Genomic DNA, 25,420 nt, shown 5'->3' with positions numbered 1-25,420 from the left:
TAAAAAAAAATAAAAATTCGAAGAGCATCGGGGAAAATATTAATAATCATCCTTATCAATCGCTTGCTTTATTTTATTCGAATCCATGAAATTCACGATTTTTTTTACATTTGTTGGCAAGTTACGCGCTAAAAATGATTGAAAATGTGGGTGTGGTTATTTTGCAAAGTCCTGTTGATAATACGGACAAATATGGTTCTGTGACCCAGTTCGTGCTCCGATCAGGTGACTCTCAGCCAATCAATGATGTTGTAACAAAGCATATTTGACGCTAATTGAAGGGTCGTCGTACAATCCAATCACCGGCGTCGATTCACATAGTTGTTTGTGCTGTGACAGGCTTCAAAATTATTCGCTGAAAAACATATATTTTGACAAACTGATGGAATTTGACCTTAGTTCAAAAAGAAAATACTAGGCTAAGATACATTAGAGCTCACGCGAATCAGTTTTCTCTGCAAGTTGTGAAATAAAGTAAACCAGAGTAGCGTCGATGATTTTCAGCCCTGAAGGACTTTGAATTCACAGTCACTTGGGGGCTGAAAATCAATAAATACTAATTTTCAAAAAAAAATCATCCGCTATATGTATATAAATAAACAAGTTGTGAAACACTGCACCTAGTAAATCGACACCCTGTCGTTTTCAAATGTCGATTTCTTACCTTAAAATGCGAAACAAAAAGTGCAGAAGGGGTCAGGTGTTATGTTAATAACCATTGTTCATAACCGCTAATTTGGTTTTATTCAAAACTGCACAAATCGCGAGTTTTCTGGTGATATCCGACAATTTCATGATCGAAAATGGCCAGCAGCCAGAATCAAGGGGGATTCGCACAGAGTTCTGGGTAAATCAAGTGCGCATACTCATTTTCAGCCAATCAGGCGTGCCGTAACAGCGAGTATTTCCTTGATTTACCCAGAACTCTATGCGAATCCCCCTTGATTCTGGCTGCTGGCCATTTTCGTTCATGAAATCGTCGGATATCATCAGAAAACGCGGGATTTGTGCAGTTTTGAATAAAACCAAGTTAGCGATTATGAACAATGGGTATTAACGTAACACCTGATCCCCTCTAAAATTTTTGTTTCGCATTTCCTCGTTTCTCTGCTCTGTCAAAAGGAGTTACCTAGGCTTTTTTCACGTAACTGTCTCATTAAAATAAAAATAAAAATATTACATCTAGAACAAGCACCCAAAACACGTAACAAGAAGTCCCAGTTCAGTTGCTTTCACGATACAAGTGTAATACAGCTATTAGATTTGAAGTGTCGTTCAGAATGTGATAATAGTTAATAATAGTTGTATGTTCACACTTTACTATCAAAACCACCATTACGACCACCCATGTGCCAGTTTTCAGTGTTTGGGCGAGCGGTCAATGTTTTCAATGAGCGAGCGAGCAAAAAAAAAAAACGCGATTAAAATGCGGTCGGTTTCCGGTCGGACAAGACCGCGTGGTCGGAAATTAAGCGATAAGCGGTCGATGTAAAAGCGGAAGGTTGGGCGAAATGAGTACTGTATGACCATGTTTCTCCAACGAAGTCTCGACTGACAATAATGCTGACAATGGACGTTAGATAAACACGCATTGTTTGCAACTGGAAGCTTATCACCCGTTATATCAGAATCGTCAACAACAGAGTATACAGATAAGATGTTATCATTTAATTCCTTCCAAAGATAAACACTATGCAAATATCCATGAAACGGCAGTTGTAGTCTTTTCTGCTAGTGTTTTAAAACACTAATTTGAGCAACGTTATTTCGCAATTTCGATCTTTTGTAAACCTGGGGTGATGTATCAAGGTCTAAAGTAACCGTTTTATCAATTTTTGAAAAATCAAGAAAAAAATTTCCCTTCTTGCTACCTTAATACAGCTCATAATGAATTAATTCACGCTGACACAAACCCAGTTTAATATAAGTTTTTAAATTTTTTTCTGAGCTGGGGCTATGACATGACATGTCATGTTGTTCCTGCGTGGAACCACAGCGCATGAAGTGTCAGATATATTGAGAGGGTTAGATAAAAAGAAGGCAGTTGGTTATGATCAAAAAAGTGCTATAAAGCTACTCATACATGCAGCGGAGTATACGTCTTAGCCCCTCTCTCACATTAGCAATCTTTCATTCTTTTCAGGTTCGTTTCCAAATGCTCTTAATGCTCTCAGTACTCGAGAAAATAATCAACTAAACAATTAACTGTTTATTTAAATAAATTCAATATATTTCATTCCAAGCAGTACGGCTTTAGAGAAAAATTTTGTACAAAACTGTTATAGACCTAGCACAAAAGGTATTAGATGAAATTGATAAAGGGAATGTAGTTCTTGGAATTTTTTTGGATCTTAGAAAGGCGTTCGACACTGTTAATTAATTTTCTAAGTAAAATTAAGTGATTATCTGGATATGGAATTCGAGGCCTTCCTTTAGACTTGATCGAGACCTATTTACAAAACAGGAAACAAACATGTAAGCGTGAATGGTGTGACATCAGACTGTTTTCCAATATTGTGCAGTGTTCCGCAAGGATCTGTACTCGGTTCTACCTTGTTTTTTCTTTATGTTAATGATATTGCATTAGCATCTATGTTCTTTGATATCCATCTGTTTTCAGACGACACCAGTTTATTTCATACATTTCAATCTGGGAACAGTATTAACCTACATTATGTCAATGAAAAGTTGAATCAAATAGTTGACTGGTGCAACTGTCATAAACTGACAATAAATACTAACAAAACTGAATATATAATGTTCAGAGGTAAAAATACAAAAGTGACTTTTGGGAGTTTGACAATTAGAAACCAAAGCATTAGTGCGGTAGAGTGTATGAAATATGTTGGTGTGCTGCTGGACCACAATTTAAATTGGAAAAAAACATTGATCATGTGATGAGCAAAGTAAGTGTCAAAGCAGGTGTCATATATAAATTAAGAAAAATTGTTCAAAGGTCAACTCTATTATTATTGTATAACTCATTTATTTTGCCACATATTTCATATATGTTGGAAACCTGGGGAAATTCCTATAAAACTCATTTACATCCAATACTTATTATTCAAAAACGAATTGTACGTACTATTTCTGGTTCACCTTCTTTTTCACATGCTCTCCCATTGTTTAATAGCTATAATATACTTGACATATACAAACAACACCAGTTCCAATTAGCCCTTTTTGTTTTTTATAGTATTCATGGACATTTCCCTAATTCTATATCCCAACTCTTTCAGCATGTACCCAAAACTTATCATACTAGGTTCAAAATCAAAGGAAATTTAATCATTCCAAAGTACCGTATTAAAAATACTGGCTCAAATCTCTGGAACCAGCTACCACAGAATATAAATAAAAGACATTACATCAAAGAAATTATACAAGTTAAAAATTAAAGAAAAATTAATTCAATAATCATTATTTATTATTATTATACCACTATTGGTCACGTGCATCATTGTTCTCGCCAACGATTTATTCTTGCAAACAGGGTGAATTTATATGCAAATTGTAAAAAGCAACGCATTCGCAAATATGTAGTGTAAACAGTCGCACTTTTATTCATATGCAAAGTGTAAATGCTACACTTTGTATCAAAAGTGTAGCATTTACAATTAACATATCAATAGAAGTGTAATCATTTACAATTTGCATATCAATCAAAGCGTTACCGTTTACAATTTGCATTACAAATATGCATTTAATCACACAAATCACAAGGAGGGTGCAAATCGCACTAATTTAATTATACTTTCTATGGAAAAAAATACTACAACACTACAATTCAATATTGACACATTTGTTTCCGTCCTGGATCTTAATTTTAATTTGTTTAGAACAACAATCATTTGAACGACACATTTCTCTGAATTCTGCATGTGATGTTGCAGTCACTGGTTCAGGCGTTGGCTGTTCATATCTTTCAACTTTAGGCTTGTGTACGGAATCGGAATCGTCAATTACGATGGCTGAAGTACTTGCTTTCGGTAGTGGAGGTTAGAGAGCACCAGATACGATTTTCTGAAGAGTTACTTGTTCGTTTATATGTTCTCAACCCATCATCCGATCTGTGACCAGTGCGTTCTTTGATTAGTTGCGCATCAAAGCCTATTTCATACAACGAAGTCGCCGCAGTAACCTAAAAGTATGAAAAGAATGATTTGAGAAGTAAATATACTGACATTTATTTGCATCGCGTTTGAAATACGTTTTCACAATGTACAATATTTGTTTTCAATCGGCGAAATTCAAACACATTTGAACCCATCCCAAGATCCCACCCTCCCCAGAATCACTTGAGACAAACTTACCTTACCAGAGTGTCCAGTATGATGCCCATCTATTCCAGCCATATCACACATTCTTTTTGGATATTGTCGTGAAGTATTTACCCCAATCTTCTGTTTAGAAAATTTGAGACCTCCGCTGGACGTCAGTGGACGTCGGCAGAAGGGACCTTTCGGTGGAATACATTGCAAATAACGTTTCAATAACTGAACAACACAACGCGTGTTGGAAAGATTGCTGTATTGTTATACAGGATTTTTCACGAGTAATACAGTCCTCCTTGATTATTTTTACTCGGTCTACCATTTAATTCAATATAGTCAGCTTGATTGTCTGCTCCTTGTACGAACTGTTCGGCTGTAAGGTTACTATGTTCGTCTACTGCTCGGAGAGCGAACACTTTACACACATAATAGTAGACTGCATAACTCAAATTTGTAGCAGACTCTATGGAAAAAACCTTATCCCACAATTTGTTTTCATCATCATCTGTGTATGGTTCAGCTTGACGTTTAATAACACCTTATCCCCGTCTGTCTATACTCTTCATTACACTGTCCAGGGTGTGATGGAATTCCATAAATTCGAGCATGTCTATTCATAAAGCACAAGTCAATTCTTTTGCATTCGTCACGTAAATATCTCTGAATTGCACTACAAAGCACACGCAGGCTATTAGATGGATATTCTGTTCCGTCTTGTTGACAACAAAGCGACACAACCAAAATGAAAGTTCACGTACACCAAGTTCACTGCATCTGAGAACAAATGTGAACACGTCACTACTGCTTACCCCGTGCTTCTCGACTTGTTCATTTCTGGCTCGGCCCCATTCATCCCACACAGACACTCCCCAGTTAGTACATCTACGCGTGTTTTTTGGCACTCGCGAATTCTGAATGGCAGCTATCTGTTCATTGTCTACAGGTAAACCGAAACGTTGACGTTCTTGTTGTTTTGTTAACCATTTTGTTTTAAAGAATTCAGTTCTGGATCCGTATCTGAGACATGCTTGGATTGATCAAGTTCAAACTTCACACACACAAGGTACATCATGTCACAAATATGTATGTGCATTTGTTTCATGATCTCATTAACGATAGCCAAATGGCGGCCGCTTTAAGGCCGAAAATGCATTGAAATCGCACATTTTCACCATTCCGGACCCGGATCTCAGTTATGCATTGACGGATTTCATTCAAATTTGGTACATACATTAAACATAATAGGACCTTGATGCACGTCTTTTTTTTTTTCGGATCAAGTTTGAAATGGCCGACTGGCGGCCATTTTGTTAAAGAATTCAGTTCTGGATCCGTATCCAAGACATGTCTGGATTGATCAAGTTCAAACTTCACACACACATGGTACATCATGTCACAAATAGATATGTGCATTTGTTTCATGATCTGCTTAACAATAGCGGAATGATGGCCATTTTAAGGCCGAACATGCATCAAAATCACGTATTTTCACAATTCCAGAACCGGATCTCAGTCATGCATGGATGGATTTTGTTCAGATTTAGCACAATGTGTTGTACATATGCAGGTGCATTTCGGTCATGATCTGCTTTGAATGTATGTCTCTCAAATATGAACGGAACGGGGACGTGTCATTGACAATGACTTGTACCTATTTGTAATTGATTCTTTTATTTTGTTTTGTAAATTACAAGTGTACATTATTAGGTAAAATAAATATTTGATTGATATGAAATGTCACATCTAGAACCGTGCTTGTCAAGCAATTGTCAAGCATGAACGTTGTCAGATTCGTTCGTTTTTTTTTTTTGTTTCTTTCCTACCTAAAGTTTCTTGACCAATCAAAAAACATAATTCACGCAATGGTGAGATGATTATCATAGATCACCTATTTGACCCAAAGATGCAATCAGGTTCATCAAACAGACCCTAAAATTTTCAAACAGTTGGAAAATTTCGACTTTTGAAAAATGGTTTGCCATACTACATTGTACAACATGCCAACATTCGTGAAAATAGTATGATTCAACTAAAAAATATGATTATTTTGGATATTAGATGTTTTATTTTTTCGAAAACGAGTGAAAAATATGCTTTTCGAATGCATGCCTGGTCAGGACAATTCCCAGTCTGGAGTGATTTCCAAACAGTTCGAAAATTTCGGGATAACGTTTTTTGAAAAGTTTGTTTGCCAAACTAAAACACGCCAAAGTTCTTGATAATACTATGAACAGCAGATGTTTTTATTTTTAAAAACTGGAGAAGAGATGAGTTTCTGTTAATAATAAAACTTGCGGGCAAGTTTACACTGATCAACATTTCTTATCAAACAGCCGCCTGCTGGTTGGCATAAATGCAAACGTCGCAGTGAGATGCTTATTATACTACAGTGATGGCGAGTAGTTAGTGTTGACCAACCATACGAACTGGACAAGACGTTGACCACAACCACGGTAAGTTTGTTATGGCCAGAGAATGAAGAAGAAAGGTCTTCTGCTGCTGAATTAATGGCTACACTGATTGATTTTCGGGAACCAACAACACAGGAGTATTTTTCTAAAAGCCTAAAAGGGTGATTTTTTTATGCTGCAACATTGGTTTTATTGCCACTGCTATTAAAACACTGGAATGTCCTCTCGATAATATTGGATTCCAATACGGTACTAAATAACGCGTGTACTTTTCAGAAGCAACACATCATCCAAACAGTTTTTGCAATAATTCAGTACACATAAAACGCTGGTCGTGATGATATTCTGTGTTTCATTCAATCAAATATTTTATTGAAATAAAGTTACACCATGGTCACACACAGGCACACATATCATCCACATGTTAACGTTGGAAACATTGACACAGCTAGCATTTAAATTCTAAGTGACACTGATCAGTCCCTCAACCAAGCAGAAACCTGCTTTTAGGGACGTGCCAATTCTACAAGTGAATTGTATGTTACACCATTGGTTAGAAACTCAGTACACCGCATATGAAAACACGCAAATGGGTTTAACAAGAATAAAAACAAAGTGCGCACTGATACACATTAAACATGTTCTCACACAGGTAATCAACATCTGATAACCAACATCTGTGTAAAAGTACATATTCAGTGGACATCAGAGTCACTAAGGTTCAAAGTGTGATGTGTGAATGTGAGGTGTGCCCTGTTGGTGCACCGATAGTCGTGCCCAGTAACTTACATCAAGCCCATGTATGTAAGGGACGATGTCAAAAAATTGATGTCTGATAAAAAACTTATTTGCTTTAGTTTGGGGGTGGGAGGATTTTGACCTCAAAAAGTTTCCATCCTACAAAAACTATTTTATTTTTTAATGAAGTCAAAATAATCTTGGAGTATTTGTAGTTTTTTTTATTTTTTATCCAATCATGGACAAAAATAACAGAAAATGAAAAAAAAAAACATTCATGACTGTGACTAAAACTATAGTCGACCTGCCAGATTTAAAAAGAGAGTTAGTGCGTAGGTATAGTTGATAAGCTAAATAATTTCCATTGGTGCCACATGTAAGGCAGATATATGGAGGTCATCACTAGGGTGGATGTACATGTTGAAAGTGGTGCAGTTTTTTTCTATGACGTCGTATGTAAACAATACCACATGAAAATATGCTAATATCAGAAAATTGGAAGGAAATAAACAACTCTCACTATTTAATAGTAAATAGCTATTAAAAGTAAATACAACTTAGTAATAAAAAATAATGAAAAATGACCAAATTTGGTAAAAATTGCATGTTTTACACTTGTAGTTTGAAGAAATGACATGAATTATCAACACATTCCCTTCTACATATAGTGTAATCCATTTAAATAGAATACGTGTACCTAAATATAAATATTTGAAAGGTAAAAAAAATAAGTGACCCTATCATTCAAGATTTTAAGTTTATTTAGAAGTCACAAAAGGGTCACACTCTGAAAACTAGTTCATTATCGGTTGAAAGCATACAGCTAACAAACCTGACGATGAGTATACCCATGCAATACAGAATGTTAAAATATAAGCATATCAACTATTGTATTGGAGAACCACAAGCGATGTCATGCAAGAGGAAATGCAGCTTGACGAGATTATGAATCATAACACAACAGTAGACATAATATGACACTATATCATGTATAGTATTTAATAGGCAAAACACCAACAAAAATGTACACATGGTAAAATAATATTCAGTAATAACATTTTTATGAACCAATGTGCAATCTTTAATATCTAATATATCTGATTTCTGACCTAAAACTATGGAACTGCAAACTGATTCAAACTATGACACATTACTGTTCATTGCAGTAGGTTTTTTTTTATAAAACTTGCGTTTTTACCTTGCCCGTACCATCAAATATGGAAGGGAAAGGTATATTAAGGGAAAAATTTTGTCCGGCATTGTCGTCGTCATCGTCGTTGTCGTTGTTAATAATTGTTATTGTGTGCATAATTACTTTACTAAATTCACTACGTTCAATTACCCACCATAGACTCCGGTCAGTCAAAATGACTATTTTGAACTGTGGGCATTAATCAGCGATTCTGCCGGTGACGGAGAGAGATAGAATCTAGGTCACGGGAAGCCCCATGACCTCAAGATTCTTTTATCCCTTGCGTCACGAACCCACGTGACCGAGGCCACATGGCATAAAATCTAGCAAGCTCTGCTGAATCGCCTGCTTTTTTTTTCCTGTCCGGGCTTATAGCTTGGGTTGTTGCCGCTGCACGGCATCCGACATTGTAGCTGGTAGGATAAGTTTTCCTTGTCATTTTTACCCTCGTGTCGTTTTCCACTTTGTGTGTAGTAATTTTCACAACAAAGAAATTAAAACCCGGCGCCACTACGTAACCAGTTGGTTTTCATGGCGGCACCTTTTACAACTGTAATTTGTTTCCCTCATGCATGTCGTCTTTTATTTACAATGTATTTAGCAATATACAGATGTAATGACAGCAACAGGGCTCGCTGCCGTTTTCTTTCCTGTCTTCTCGTGTTTCGAGTCGACCGTGCAGTGGTTATATTCAAAATTTACTCCAAGTACTTGCTTTGCATGTGCAACATGTAAGAACATCCCAGAATCTGCTTCCTCATGATCAGCCTCTAATTCTGGTATTGCATGATGATTGCCAGGAACTATTCTCACTGCCTTTCTGATGTCGTGGAACCCACAAGAAAGGTACATGTATACCTTATATCCTGAAGAAAGCCTTTCTTCACATTTCACAATCCAGTCATTCATTAGGAAATTGAGTCATTTTATACAATGAAGCTGAAAAGATTATTCCTGACTTTACTAATCTCATGCCTGAAAATAAATTCATAAAAATAATGTCAAATAATAACTTAACAATTCCTCTGGCACAATTCTGAAATACAGCTTTGTTATTAGACAGCAGTACCTACTTAGTCATTGACTTTTTTGTTTTATACCTGTTATGTGTTCATTGGGTTCTCGTTTTTATATTCAGTTTATAGTTTTTTGTTGGTGCTTCATTTTACTTTATTATATATTTCCGTTACTAACTTCAATTTAGTCTGTTTTGGGTTGTCTTTTAAATATTAGCCATTGTAATTTGATTAATTTTTATCTGTAATTTGTTGTTGTAACCTTTAACCTCCTTCAGTAGGTTGTTATAAGTTAATAAATTGTTATTTGTTAAAAAAATCTTTCAACTCTCACAAATACCACGAACGCAAAGAGTTTATTGAAAGGGAACGTCTTTTTTGGACAAAAAAATCCGCGTCAAATACAAGATTATGTTTGCAATGTTAAGTTTCTAGAACGTACACGACCGCTTAATTCTGTGTTTTTTAATAATCATGTCGCATGTGAAACGCAGGAGACATTTTAGTTCGCCAATTCCTGTTTGCCGATCTTGAACTTTTTGTCAGGAATGCGATACAGACAAAGATTAAACATTTACGATACCTACCGTTGTCAAATCAACCAAGAGGCTCGAATCAGGAAGGCTTGGGTATTTCAAACTTCGTAAATAGCATTCATTTCAAGCGCAGACTTTATTTGAGTGTAATAAACGTAACTGAAATGTATTCACGAGCCATAATACTCGTACATTCTAAAGTTGCGACTTTCACTCTTGAAATTGGTGATAAATACTTGCATAAAATACTTGCATAAAATACAAACATATACCATTTTTCCTGCAACAACAATTCATATACAGCATTGGATTTATTTGATTTTTACGAGTTTCGACTTCAGAATGAATTATTTTTAGTGTCATATTTGAAATAGCGCGCTCGATGCAAGATGTCGGACGGGAAAATTGGGGTCTGTAAAAATGTTTGTTGGTTCAGTCAAGCAATGTGTGAACCAAAACACTGCCCACTATTTGAAACATCACCCATGGGCGGGGTTTAGGATGGGCGGGGTATCAGTCGAATCCGGTATGTGTGTCGTATGCTGACAGTGTGTGTGTCAGAGCCATGTAGTAGTATGTGTGTCATATGCTGACTGTGTGTGTGTCAGAGCTATGTAGTAGTATGCGTGTCATATGCTGACAGTGTGTGTCAGAGCTATGTAGTAGTATGTGTGTCATATGCTGACAGTGTGTCGGAGCTATGTAGTAGTATGTGTGTCATATGCTGACAGTGTGTGTCAGAGCTATGTAGTAGTATGTGTGTCATATGCTGACAGTGTGTGTCGGAGCTATGTAGTAGTATGCGTGTCATATGCTGACAGTGTGTGTCAGAGCTATGTAGTAGTATGTGTGTCATATACTGACAGTGTGTGTCAGAACCATGTAATTAGTATGTGTGTCATATGCTGACAGTGTGTGTCAGAGCTATGTAGTAGTATGTGTGTCGTATGCTGACAGTGTGTGTCAGAACTATGTGGTAGTATGTGTGTCATATGCTGACAGTGTGTGTCAGAGCCATGTAATAGTATGTGTGTCATATGCTGACAGTGTGTCAGAGCTATGTAGTAGTATGTGTGTCGTATGCTGACAGTGTGAGTGTCAGAGCTATGTAGTAGTATGTGTGTCATGCTGACAGTGCATGTGTCAGAGCTATGTAGTAGTATGTGTGTCATATGCTGACAGTGTGTGTCAGAGCTATGTAGTAGTATGTGTGTCATATGCTGACAGTGCATGTCTCAGAGCTATGTAGTAGTATGTGTGTCATATGCTGACAGTGTGTGTCAGAGCTATGTAGTAGTATGTGTGTCATATGCTGACGGTGTGTGTGTTTCAGAGCTATGTAGTAGTATGCGTGTCATATGCTGACAGTGCATGTCTCAGAGCTATGTAGTAGTATGTGTGTCATATGCTGACAGTGTGTGTCAGAGCTATGTAGTAGTATGTGCGTCATATGCTGACAGTGTGTGTCAGAGCTATGTAGTAGTATGTGTGTCATATGCTGACAGTGCATGTGTCAGAGCTATGTAGTAGTATGTGTGTCATATGCTGACAGTGTGTGTCAGAGCTATGTAGTAGTATGTGTGTCATATGCTGACAGTGTGTGTCAGAACCATGTAATTAGTATGTGTGTCATATGCTGACAGTGTGTGTCAGAGCTATGTAGTAGTATGTGTGTCGTATGCTGACAGTGTGTGTCAGAACTATGTAGTAGTATGTGTGTCATATGCTGACAGTGTGTCAGAGCCATGTAATAGTATGTGTGTCATATGCTGACAGTGTGTCAGAGCTATGTAGTAGTATGTGTGTTGTATGCTGACAGTGTGAGTGTCAGAGCTATGTAGTAGTATGTGTGTCATGCTGACAGTGCATGTGTCAGAGCTATGTAGTAGTATGTGTGTCATATGCTGACAGTGTGTGTCAGAGCTATGTAGTAGTATGTGTGTCATATGCTGACGGTGTGTGTGTTTCAGAGCTATGTAGTAGTATGCGTGTCATATGCTGACAGTGCATGTCTCAGAGCTATGTAGTAGTATGTGTGTCATATGCTGACAGTGTGTCAGAGCTATGTAGTAGTATGTGCGTCATATGCTGACAGTGTGTGTCAGAGCTATGTAGTAGTATGTGTGTCATATGCTGACAGTGCATGTGTCAGAGCTATGTAGTAGTATGTGTGTCATATGCTGACAGTGTGTGTCAGAGCTATGTAGTAGTATGTGTGTCATATGCTGACAGTGTGTGTCAGAGCCATGTAATAGTATGTGTGTCATATGCTGACAGTGCATGTGTCAGAGCTATGTAGTAGTGTGTGTGTCATATGCTGACAGTGTGTGTCAGAGCTATGTAGTAGTATGTGTGTCATATGCTGACGGTGAGTGTGTTTCAGAGCTATGTAGTAGTATGTGTGTCGTATGCTGACAGTGTGAGTGTCAGAGCTATGTAGTAGTATGTGTGTCATGCTGACAGTGCATGTGTCAGAGCTATGTAGTAGTATGTGTGTCATATGCTGACAGTGTGTGTCAGAGCTATGTAGTAGTATGTGTGTCATATGCTGACGGTGTGTGTGTTTCAGAGCTATGTAGTAGTATGCGTGTCATATGCTGACAGTGCATGTGTCAGAGCTATGTAGTAGTATGTGTGTCATATGCTGACAGTGTGTGTCAGAGCTATGTAGTAGTATGTGTGTCATATGCTGACGGTGTGTGTGTTTCAGAGCTATGTAGTAGTATGTGTGTCATATGCTGACAGTGTGTGTCAGAGCTATGTAGTAGTATGTGTGTCATATGCTGACAGTGCATGTGTCAGAGCTATGTAGTAGTATGTGCGTCATATGCTGACAGTGTGTGTCAGAGCTATGTAGTAGTATGTGTGTCATATGCTGACAGTGCATGTGTCAGAGCTATGTAGTAGTATGTGTGTCATATGCTGACAGTGTGTGTCAGAGCTATGTAGTAGTATGTGTGTCATATGCTGACAGTGTGTGTCAGAGCTATGTAGTAGTATGTGTGTCATATGCTGACAGTGTGTGTCAGAGCTATGTAGTAGTATGTGTGTCATATGCTGACGGTGAGTGTGTTTCAGAGCTATGTAGTAGTATGTGTGTCATATGCTGACAGTGCATGTGTCAGAGCTATGTAGTAGTATGTGTGTCATATGCTGACAGTGCATGTGTCAGAGCTATGTAGTAGTATGTGCGTCATATGCTGACAGTGTGTGTCAGAGCTATGTAGTAGTATGTGTGTCATATGCTGACAGTGCATGTGTCAGAGCTATGTAGTAGTATGTGTGTCATATGCTGACAGTGTGTGTCAGAGCTATGTAGTAGTATGTGTGTCATATGCTGACAGTGTGTGTCAGAGCTATGCAGTGGTATGTGCGTCATATGCTGACAGTGTGTCAGAGCTATGTAGTAGTATGTGTGTCATATGCTGACGGTGTGTGTGTTTCAGAGCTATGTAGTAGTATGCGTGTCATATGCTGACAGTGCATGTGTCAGAGCTATGTAGTAGTATGTGTGTCATATGCTGACAGTGTGTCAGAGCTATGTAGTAGTATGTGTGTCATATGCTGACGGTGTGTGTGTTTCAGAGCTATGTAGTAGTATGCGTGTCATATGCTGACAGTGCGTGTGTTTCAGAGCTATGTAGTAGTATGCGTGTCATATGCTGACAGTGCGTGTCAGAGCCATGTAGTAGTATGTGTGTCGTATGCTGACAGTGCACGTGTCAGAGCTATGTAGTGGTATGTGTGTCATATGCTGACAGTGTGTGTCAGAGCCATGTAATAGTATGTGTCATATGCTGACATTGTGTGTCAGAGCCATGTAATAGTATGTGTCATATGCTGACATTGTGTGTCAGAGCCATGTAATAGTATGTGTGTCGTATGCTGACAGTGTGTGTCAGAGCCATGTAATAGTATGTGTGTTGTATGCTGACAGTGTGTGTCAGAGCCATGTAATAGTATGTGTGTCGTATGCTGACAGTGTGTGTCAGAGCTATGTAGTAGTATGCGTGTCATATGCTGACAGTGTGTGTGTCAGAGCTATGTAGTAGTATGTGTGTCATATGCTGACAGTGTGTGTCAGAGCTATGTAGTAGTATGTGTGTCATGCTGACAGTGTGTGTCAGAGCTATGTAGTAGTATGTGTCATATGCTGACAGTGTGTGTCAGAGCTATGTAGTAGTATGCGTGTCATATGCTGACAGTGTGTGTGTCAGAGCTATGTAGTAGTATGTGTGTCATATGCTGACAGTGTGTGTCAGAACCATGTAATTAGTATGTGTGTCATATGCTGACAGTGTGTGTCAGAGCTATGTAGTAGTATGTGTGTCATATGCTGACAGTGTGTGTCAGAGCTATGTAGTAGTATGTGTGTCATATGCTGACAGTGTGTGTCAGAGCTATGTAGTAGTATGTGTGTCATGCTGACAGTGTGTGTCAGAGCTATGTAGTAGTATGTGTCATATGCTGACAGTGTGTGTCAGAGCTATGTAGTAGTATGTGTGTCATATGCTGACAGTGTGTGTTTCAGAGCTATGTAGTAGTATGCGTGTCATATATATATTAAAATATTTGGCAAAAATTTTCAGTACTTCAATTTTGTTATGCAAATGTCTACTATGCTGACCTTTTCCTGTGACGCATTACGTGGAACACTGTGAAAATATTCTAAAGCTATGTGCATTTGTATTTGAGATACTACGAATTTTAGAGCACTCGAGGACCACATTGAAAATTAAGCATCATACATGTAGCATAATGTTGTTTCTACCAGATATAAACTAACCTGTGTTTCTGTGACAGGTCCAGGAGGAGATGACAGTATAGTGAGTACAGGTGAAACTGAAGATGTTGATAAGAGTGGCAGTTCACCATTACGAGAACAAGACAGGTTCTTACCCATTGCCAATGTTAATAGAATAATGAAAAAGTCTATTCCTAAAACCGGAAAGGTATGATTGTAATTTATAATATGTCTGTTGTGTTAAATATGACTAGAAAGCAACATGCAATTTTCTCTTTGTTTGATTGCCAACCCTTTTCAAGTACATTATAACAATATAATGCTAATAATAATAAAATAATAGTGTTAATAACAAAATAAAAACGTAAAAGTATATTTTTCTGTCACACATCCTCCGTTTCATGTTTGGTACAATGTAACAGCAGGGTTGCCTGAATCCACATCTACCATTGGTTGACTGTCGGCATACCTTTGATGGTTCACACGACGTTTCAAAACTGTTTTCTATTTTCCACCACAGCAATGCTCAACAATATAAATCAGTCTTTTGTTTTATTCGTTACTCGAACTCTCAGTCGACTGTTTTTGTGGCATTGCAAACTCTCAATCGTCAGTTTTTTTTCAATTGCGAACTTACAATCGTCAGTTTTTAGCTCCGCTGTCGACTTTGTCAAGCGGAGCTTATCATATGAGTGATTGTCCGTCGTCGTCGTCCGTGTCAATGTTTTACTTTTTCGACTTCTTCTTGAAAACTACAAGCCTGAATGCTTTGATACTTGGTGTATATGTACCTTGGGTAGACCTCTCTTAGGTTTGTTCATTTCATGTTGATATCTTCAATTCTCTAATTTTGGTGAATATTTTTGTCATTTTTGGTAAAAAGTGATATTTTCGACTTCTTGTTAAAAACCGCAAGTGCAATTGCTTTGATATTACATCTATAGGTACTACATTTGGACCTCTCTCAGAATTGTTCATTTTGTAATGATATCTTTAATTCTCTAATTTTGGTGAATATTTTTATCATTTTTGGTAAAAAGTTATATTTTCGACTTCTTGTTAAAAACCGCAAGTCCAATTGCTTTGATACTACATATATAGGTACTACATGTGGACCTCTCTCAGATTTGTTCATTTTGTGATGATATCTTCAATTCTCTAATTTTGGTGAATATTTTTGTCATTTTTGGTAAAAGTGATATTTTCGACTTCTTGTTAAAAACCACAATCATTTATGGTGAAAAATGATATTTTTGAATTCTTGTTGAAAACAGCAAGTCCCATTGCATTGATACTATGCATATTGTTCATTTTCTAATGATGTCTTCTGTTCTTTGATTGAAATGTGCATCGCTAACAGCGGATCTATCTGAGCCGAGAGGCTGCTTGTTTACAATTGCGAACTCTCAATCGTTAGTTTTTTGCCATTGCGAACTCGCAGCGACGCTCGCAATGGCCGTTTTATCGTACATTTACACACCTCCCTATTTTGACTGATTTTTATTTTGCAACCTATTGTACACATGTATACGTGATATGTATCAGTCAACAAAAATAGAAAGAACCTAGTTGTAATTATATTTCAACCAACTTTTTTTTTTTTTTTGCAGATAGCGAAAGATGCCAAGGAGTGTGTGCAGGAATGCGTTTCTGAATTTATCAGTTTTATCACCAGCGAGTATCCTTTTTATTACCATACATGATAAATTGTTTAGCTGTGCTCTAGCATAGGTAACTATGATTGTCAGTCGCCATTCATTTGTGTCAATGTTTTACATTTTTTAAAACTGCTCTCAGATTTGTTCATTTCATGTTGATATCCTCAATTTTCTGATTGAAATGTGCATTGGAGCTATCCCATCAGAGAGGCTGCTTGTTCTTGAAAGTTGATTTGGTAACCATTTAATTGAAAGCAGGCACAATTTTTCACTCACCTGCACTACATTTACTAACAGTTATAGCAACTATGCATGCACTTATTAGTGCAAGTCTGTGCTCTGCTCAAACAGCAGAGCTATTTCAAACACAAAGTCACTGTTTCTTTTCTCATATGATGAACAATAATTGTGTACAACAAAACTTTGTGTGAATTGTCTGAATTCAACAGTAAAACACCTCTGAAACTTTCAAAAAAAAATCAATAGACCAGCCACTAAACATCAATATTTTAAGAAACTTGTTGAGTTTTTTTTTTCTGTGTGTCATTGTTAGTTCTCAGGAAAATTATGAATTGTGTCAGTCTGCATCTGTATCTTGGACTTAACTTGGCTGATGTCATTGAACCTTTTCACATACTTGGAAACATATGCATGTCAATCAGTTTCACTATCCAATCCAGAATGTATGAACTATACCTATTGAATTATATATTAAAATCCAGAAAAAATCTGTCAACAAATGTGAACTCGTAGCATAACCAATTGATGATTTGATTTGTGTAAATACACGCACAGCATGGAAATGGTGCATTATGGAGGATACTTTATTGATAACTCGATTAATTTGCGGTCTTGCATTCAAAAACATGTTCAAAATTGTATCCTATTAATTCGCAGACATTTTGTTTGAGTTTTTATGTTATCAGTACTTGGTGTAGCCGCCACAATCGCAGACGATCTCCGTCATCACAGCCTTTAAGTTATCAAGCAGTTTAAGTTCAGTCAAGATTTGACCTGAAAAAAATCACCCCCCCACCCCCCATGACACTACAGATGTTGGGCAGCACATCGATTATGAATTTTCGTGATGGAAAGCTTAGTACAGGGCTTTTTAGTCGCTAGTCCACAGGGTTGCATCGACCATGTGTCCGTCATTTTGGAAAGTGATTTTATTCTATGACGTCATTTAAGTGATTTGCCCTATGGTGCATAAATTGACGTTTTTGATTGGTCGGGCAATTGACCTCGTGTCACATTTTCTTTATAGATGAAAGTGCTTGACAAAAAAAAAACAATCATGTAAACAATGAACACATGGCTACAAAGTAGTCGTTAACTTGTGTTGTTCTTCGGCAGTACACCAGACTAAAACATCTCGCACATACACACACACACACACACACACACACACATTATTTTGAACGGTAAATCCCTTTTTGGAGGATGTGGGTGGCCCTGAAAAGGGTTGTTTGGTTTGTGTTGTAAAAACAACGTTGTTGATTGTTTGATAGGTGGTTGTCGGCAGTGAAGTCTTCAAACCAACTATCATCTTCATAGTCGCAGGCTTTGCCAAGAATCAGGTCAGCAATTTGCGATTTTATCGCAATGAATATTCAAACTCAGTGCTATCGAGAATTCGTCGTAACGTTTTACTTGCACTATCACATGCATAAATATTTATTTTGTGTCTGGCGGTACTGCCTAGAAAAATAAAAAAAGGCAGTGCAGCCAGACGGCTACTTTGTAGCCACGTGTTTATTGTTTGTTTGTGTACAGAATGACCTTTGCCATTTCACTGTTCCATTTCAAGTGTAACATGGTGCATGGTCCTTGATGCAATGTGTGTTCTCTGCCCGACTATATGCCATGAATGATGCTGGCCATGAAGTCTCAGAGGCACTAAAACAACGTCCTGTAATCGTGTTCATTGGAAAACAAAACAAATCACTAATAAATTTATGCAAACAGTTCCTTTTTGAATCGATCTAAAAGTACTCATTTAATTCGCTCACCAAAAACCAATAATTTCCGTTTTTATGCTATTAATTTGCGCACTTGAAAAAATAATTATTTTTACTACTGTGAATTAATCAAGTTTTTAAGCTCACTTCAACAACAATAAAAAAAAATTAGTGTATCGCCATAAATCTGTTATGCAATAGTACAGTTGCCTTCATGATTTCAGCTAAGTCGGGGGTAGTTGAATTGCTCTCAATTCTATTCTGTTTTGTCGGCAGTTAATAAAACTTGCTACAATGAGTTGAATCCATTACTCTGATCTCTAGTTGAGTGGAATGTCTAAGCGATAGCTATCCAGTCTGTCTATACGTAAAAAACGTACTATAAATAAATCCATGTGTGTATGTGCTTTTCACTCATTTTCAATGCATGAACAAGTCCTCTTGGTATTTAAAGTCACAACTCCCGATGATGAGTTTAAGCTTGTATCCCGACACCTGAATTCCCAGAATGGAGATGGTTCTGTCAAGTATTGTTCTTATATTTATAACTGTACTAATATTTGGTGACTTTTATATGATTCTATTTACTAGTATGATATTATTTATAAGGGACATTGCTTGGACACTCTGCAATGACGTTTGGATACTTGCCTGAATCATCACAAATCTTCTCTTCATAACTTTAGTTTATTTATTATAAATATCATATTGGATTTATGTGTTAACAAGAAATGTAATGAAATATGTTGGTTGCAACTGTAATCAACATAAAAGGGTATCAACTTTTTGATTTTTCCTAAATATAATTTGTCAGAGCAAGTGAGCGGTGCCACCAAGAGAAGAGAAAAACCATCAATGGTGAAGATATTTTATTTGCCATGTCTACTTTGGGTTTTGACAACTATGTAGAACCTCTGAAGCTGTACCTGCAAAAATACAGGGAGGTAAGTACTTAATACAACATGGCATGGCAAGTTTGAGATTACATTTATATTGCACCTTCTTCTGATTGTTGTGATACGAAAAATAATAATTCTGAACTGACAGTCAGAACTGCTGAAAACAGTGAAAGCTCTGCGAGTCAGAACTGCTGAAATCAGTGATAGTTCTGTGAGTGAGAACTGCTGAAATCAGTGATAGTTCTGTGAGTGAGAACTGCTGAAATCAGTGATAGTTCTATGAGTCAGAACTGCTGAAATCAGTGATAGTTCTGTGAGTCAGAACTGCTGAAATCAGTGATAGTTCTGTGAGTGAGAACTGCTGAAAACAGTGATAGCTTTGCGAGGCTGAAAACTGATAGCTCTGCGAGTCAACTGCTGAAATCAGTGATAGTTCTGTGAGTGAGAACTGCTGAAAACAGTGATAGCTTTGCGAGGCTGAAAACTGATAGCTCTGCGAGTCAACTGCTGAAATCAGTGATAGTTCTGTGAGTGAGAACTGCTGAAATCAGTGATAGTTCTGTGAGTGAGAACTGCTGAAAACAGTGATAGCTTTGCGAGTCAACTGCTGAAAACAGTGATAGCTTTGCGAGTCAACTGCTGAAAACAGTGATACAGTACTCATTCCACCCAACCTCTCGCTTTTATCGCTTTTTTTCCGACCACTTATCGCTTAATTTCCGACCACTCGCTGCTTTCCGACCGGAAACAGACCGCTTCTTTTTCACTCGCTCACTCGCTTTTGTTCGCTTGCTCGCTCGCTCGCGTTCACTTGCTCCTGCTATGGCTGGCTTCGGAAACATCGTCCGCTTGCCAACCGACCGTACATTGTATGTGTAAACTTGTTTTATTCGTAATAAATTTTGGTTTTAATGACGATTTAAAATACTATGCGTATTGCTTCTCTGTATTGGGAGGGGGGACAAAGACGCCTTCAAATCACTTGACAAATTGTAACGTTTGCTACGCAAGTTGAATTGTGAACTGTATTTACATGTTTACGTCCTTGTGTGCATAGTGATAGCTCTGGGGTGAGAACTGCTGAAATAAGTGATAGCTCTGGGGGTGAGAACTGCTGAAATAAGTGATAGCTCTAGGGGTGAGAACTGCTGAAATCAGTGATAGCTCTAGGGGTGAGAACTGCTGGAATAAGTGATAGCTCTGGGGGTGAGAACTGCTGAAATAAGTGATAGCTCTAGGGGTGAGAACTGCTGAAATCAGTGATAGCTCTAGGGGCGAGAACTGCTGGAATAAGTGATAGCTCTGGGGGTGAGAACTGCTGAAATCAGTGATAGCTCTAGGGGTGAGAACTGCTGAAATCAGTGATAGCTCTAGGGGTGAGAACTGCTGGAATAAGTGATAGCTCTGTGGGTGAGCACTGCTGAAATCAGTGATAGCTCTGTGGGTGAGCACTGCTGAAATCAGTGATAGCTCTGCAAGTCATAACTGCTGAAATCAGTGATAGCTCTGTGGGTGAGAACTGCTGAAATCAGTAATAGCTTTTCGAGTACAGTAAAAACTTGTGTTTCTAAAAAATTGTTATTTTACTAGTGTGTCAATTTCTAGAATACTAATGAAAGTCATGCATCAAAGAAGATTGATTGAAAAATGAGCAAGTTTCTGTCAATTGATTGAATGTAGGAAGTTTATATATATTTTAACTTTTACGTTACAAGTATGGTATTTTCATTAGCTTTGCTATCATTAAATATGACACGACAGAGCTATTCATATAGGTGATTGTCCATCAATTTTATTTTCGACTTCTTGAAACCAAATAGCTCAATTGCTTGGGTGAACCTCTTTCAGATTTATACATTTTGTGACTAACATTATTAACAGGGACTTGTGTTTTGCCCTGTGTGTGTGTCCGTGCATCCGTGCGTTCATGATCAACTGTATCTCGAACATGCATGGACCGATTAAGTTCAAACTTCACTCATACATCACACATTATATGGGACATATGCACATGCATTTTTTTCATGATCCGATTAACGATAGCCGAATAGCGGCCATTTTAAGGCCGAAAATGCATCAAAATCGCACATTTTCACCATTCCGGACCCGGATCTCAGTTATGCATGGACCGTTTTTGTTCAAATTTGGTACATACATTAAACATAATAGGACCTTGATGCACGTTGTTTTTTTTTTTGGATCGGGTTCGAAATTGCCGACTGGCGGCCATTTTGTTTTAAAGAATTCAGTTCTGGATCCGTGTCTGAGACATGCTTGGATTGATCAAGTTCAAACTTCACACACACATGGTACATCATGTCACAAATAGATGTGTGCATTTGTTTCATGATTCGCTTAACAATAGCTGAATGGTGGCCATTTTAAGGCCGAAAATGCATCAAAATCACGTATTTTCACAATTCTGGAACCGGATCTCAGGCATGCATGCATGGATTTTGTTCAGATTTAGTACAATGTGTTGTTACATATGCAGGTGCATTTCGGATCAAACCAGATTTCGGTCATGATCTGCTTTCAATGTATATGTCACTCAAATATGAACGGAACAGGGACGTGTCATTGACAATGACTTGTCATATTTAATTCTCTACTTTTAGCAAATATTTTACAAAATGTTGGTGAAAACTACTATTCAATTGCTTTGATGTTTGGTATGTGGGTGGGTGGATGGATGAACGGACGGACGGACCTCTGTCAGATTTTTTTGTGAAGATATCTTCAGTTCTGTCAATTTGTCAATTTTGGTAAAAAAGTGCTATTTTTGACTTTTTCTTGAAAACTACTTTTCAATTGCTTTGCTGTAAGGTACATGGGTTGACCTCTATGAGATTTGTAACATGATAACTATTGTAATTGCCATGGCTACAGCCAAATAAACTACCATGATTGTGATATGCAAGAACACTGTTGCAACACTAATAACCATAGAAAATAGTTAATATATCATGTAAGAACATCAAGTTTGCTTTGGGGAAGACACTATAGGTCACTTCTATGTATTTACTGATCAAGTAAAGCGCATTTACATTTATCAGTTTCCTTTCAAACGGAGACTTATAGTTTAGTCTCTGTTCGTTGGGGTGTCTATCTGTCCCTCCAGAGCTGTATCTCTGGAACAATACTCTGCGCACCATACACAAACTAAATACTTTATCTGGTATGCGCGTGCGATAATTTTGTGATTCAGTCAAAGATGGTCTTCAAACTTGGTCGAAGGATTAACCATTATGGAAATTTGCTGCATGCCACTTTGATTTGTAAATTCAATTCAAAATGGCCAACCGGTGGCCACTTTGCTTTTAACCAAATGTAGTTCCAGGGTCATTATTAGTACCTGTTCGGACGCAGTTCGAAAACTGGGACTTGTGTTTTGACCCGTGTGTGTGTGTGTGTGTGTGTGTGTGTGTGTGTGTGTGTGTGTGTGTGTGTGTGTGTGCGTGTGTGTGTGTGTGTGTGTGCACATACATCCGGACCTGTATCTTAGAAATGCCTGGACCAATCATAATTTTAAATATTCATTACAGGTTCCTTGATGTACATCATTTATTTTTCAGATCGGATTCAAAATGGCTGTCTGGCAGTCATTTTGTTTTAATGAATAGGCTTCTAGACCCATATCTCCGACTTGTTTTGACTGATTATATTCAAATTTTGAATATCCATTATACATCATGTCATAGATATACAGATGACGATCTTATTCAAAATGGCCGAATGGTGGCCATTTTTGTGCTAAAAAATCATCAAATATCAAGCATTTCTGGCATGGATGGATTTGGTTCAAACTTGGTACATACATTAGACATTACGGGTTCCTGATGCACATTTTATTTTTCAGATCAGATTCAAAATGGCTGACTGGTGATTTCTAGACCCATATCTCTGACTTGTTTAGACTGATTATGTTCAAATTTTATATATTCGTTATATACCATGTTATAGATATATACATGTATTCAAAATGGCTGATTTTGTTTTAATTTAAGATGTAGTAGACTTTCGTTATAGGCAGCCAGACGACCTTGTTTTTTAATTAAATCACGTTTTTATTTTAAGAAAAAACGGCTTTTTAAAAAATAATTTACAAGTAACTGAAATCCCGGGAATGTGCACTTCGGCTAAGCCCCTATGAGCCAAAACAATAACATTTGTAATTAGCATAGTCCCGCAAATAAACATCGCTTCTATTCGTCCGGTCGAATGACCGGTTGCTGATAGTTCATCGCATCGCTTTTCTCTACTATATGTTACTGTTCATTTATTTTGTGTTGACCAAGTTTATTTTGAAAAATGGCACGGGAAAAAATCGGAAAACGAGCATTCCAATGACAAGTGAAACCTGCAAGTTTCTTAATATCAGAAAGCATATTTTTTACTACGAAGCACAGTCCCTCTACGAAACAAAGTCGGTCGAGTCGACAACAGACAAGTCTGCTCCACCACACCAGAGACTGAATACACCACCATAACCACCTCTAATTCTGACGATGATGACACCACTATTCTGTCACTGGAGGCTGATTGACACAACATCAACACACAGGATGAGCATGTCGAAACGAAAAATATCACCTGCGAAGTCTGCAGTATCTGGCAACGTTTGCGGTGAAGCGAATAACACGAGGCTTGTCGACCTGGATATATTGATTACGAATCTGGCTGACCACTGTAAATGTTCTTGGTATAAAAAGGGAAAAATATGTATCCATGAAGAATCTTGTTATGATGGCTGGGGATCTCACTTTAGTCTCCGGTGCACATGCGGCCTTTTGAACATAACACATGGCCGCGAATTGGCTAAGAATACGAGGTAGTCAAAAATAGACTAATCAGGTCCATTGTGTCGTATGGGACGACAGACTGACTTTTAAGTGAATTTGAGTGACGCGTCAGTGGTTCGTAGACAAAGCAGTTACATGTACATTCATAGCTTTTGGAAATGAAAACTGTTTTGTGCTGGTAATAATTGTATAACAATCATACTGCAAGTTGACAAAAATAAACTAAACGAAACTTCGGTTGTAACTAGTTACAGAGCAAAAACGACGACCTGTTATTCACGACAGTGCTGTCTGCAAGCTTGACTGACTTGATTTAGTCAGCAAATATAAGGCCCTTTTTTACGATTTTTAATTAACATTCAACAACAAAAGTTTCATCGCCGGTATTTAGTTAAAATAAAAAAAGCGTAGCTTAACAGAGTACTCGCATCTCATTATGTAGTTCTGCTCTAATGACATTTTCGTTCGGTTCAGATGCCATAGTTTTACGATAAAGTTGCGAGAAAGGGAGTGTAGACATGACAGTGTTCAAGTTTAACGGTCACATATCACATTTTGTACATAAACAATTGTTTGTTCTGATATGGTATAACACTCAAAACTAAGCTTATCAAGCAAATAAACTTAAATTGATAACGTAATTACACTGTTTATTCAAGGGTGGTCATACTTCGTTTTCACGTTGCTTTTTTCAAATTATTAATTTTTCATAACTTTATCGGCCATGTACCAAACAGGTTGCTTTGATTTTTATAAAACCAACACAATAGCTATCTTAAACATAAACAAATAACTGAATACGATGCGCTGAACAGAAAATCTCCTCTCGACTGTGCTACTTTTGGTTTTTGAGTCTTTTTAGCCCTTTGAAAAATAACATGTCTAAGACCACAAAAATCATGATTACGCAAACTGTTCTTGTCCGATTTCATTGATTTTTTTCAGAGATTGAACTCAAGAAATTGAAAACAAAATGTAAAATCTTTTTCAAGTATCAGTAATATTTTATGACTAATTGACCTGTGAAAACGGAGTACTCTAATTTATTACAGACTTCTTCTCAACCACTTTGTAAAAGAACCAAACAATTCAGAAACTATTTATTTTACATAATGTTTGAGAACATTGTAGTCTTCCCTTTCTCATAAAAATGTGTTGGCCAACTGTTTTTGTTTTCTAGTAGCAGTAA

The 25,420-nt window shown here is 37.5% G+C and overlaps 1 protein-coding gene across 5 annotated transcripts in view; it reads left to right on the top strand.

The window, feature by feature from the left end:
- The window catches only part of LOC100372553 (nuclear transcription factor Y subunit beta-like), an 82,091-nt gene that overhangs the window by 34,559 nt on the left and 22,112 nt on the right, over positions 1 to 25,420 (top strand). For all 5 annotated transcript variants that reach the window (XM_085496677.1, XM_085496678.1, XM_085496682.1 and 2 more), the window contains 3 exons: positions 14,971 to 15,119; positions 16,522 to 16,589; positions 19,345 to 19,474. In XM_085496677.1, the coding sequence (XP_085352803.1) occupies positions 14,971 to 15,119; positions 16,522 to 16,589; positions 19,345 to 19,474 (347 nt within the window). The remainder of the gene's footprint in view (positions 1 to 14,970; positions 15,120 to 16,521; positions 16,590 to 19,344; positions 19,475 to 25,420) is intronic.

This window comes from Saccoglossus kowalevskii, chromosome 3 (assembly GCF_978046115.1).
Source record: "Saccoglossus kowalevskii chromosome 3, keSacKowa6.1, whole genome shotgun sequence".
Classification (NCBI taxonomy): Eukaryota; Metazoa; Hemichordata; class Enteropneusta; family Harrimaniidae; genus Saccoglossus; species Saccoglossus kowalevskii.
This window is presented reverse-complemented; position numbering and strand designations above follow the sequence as displayed.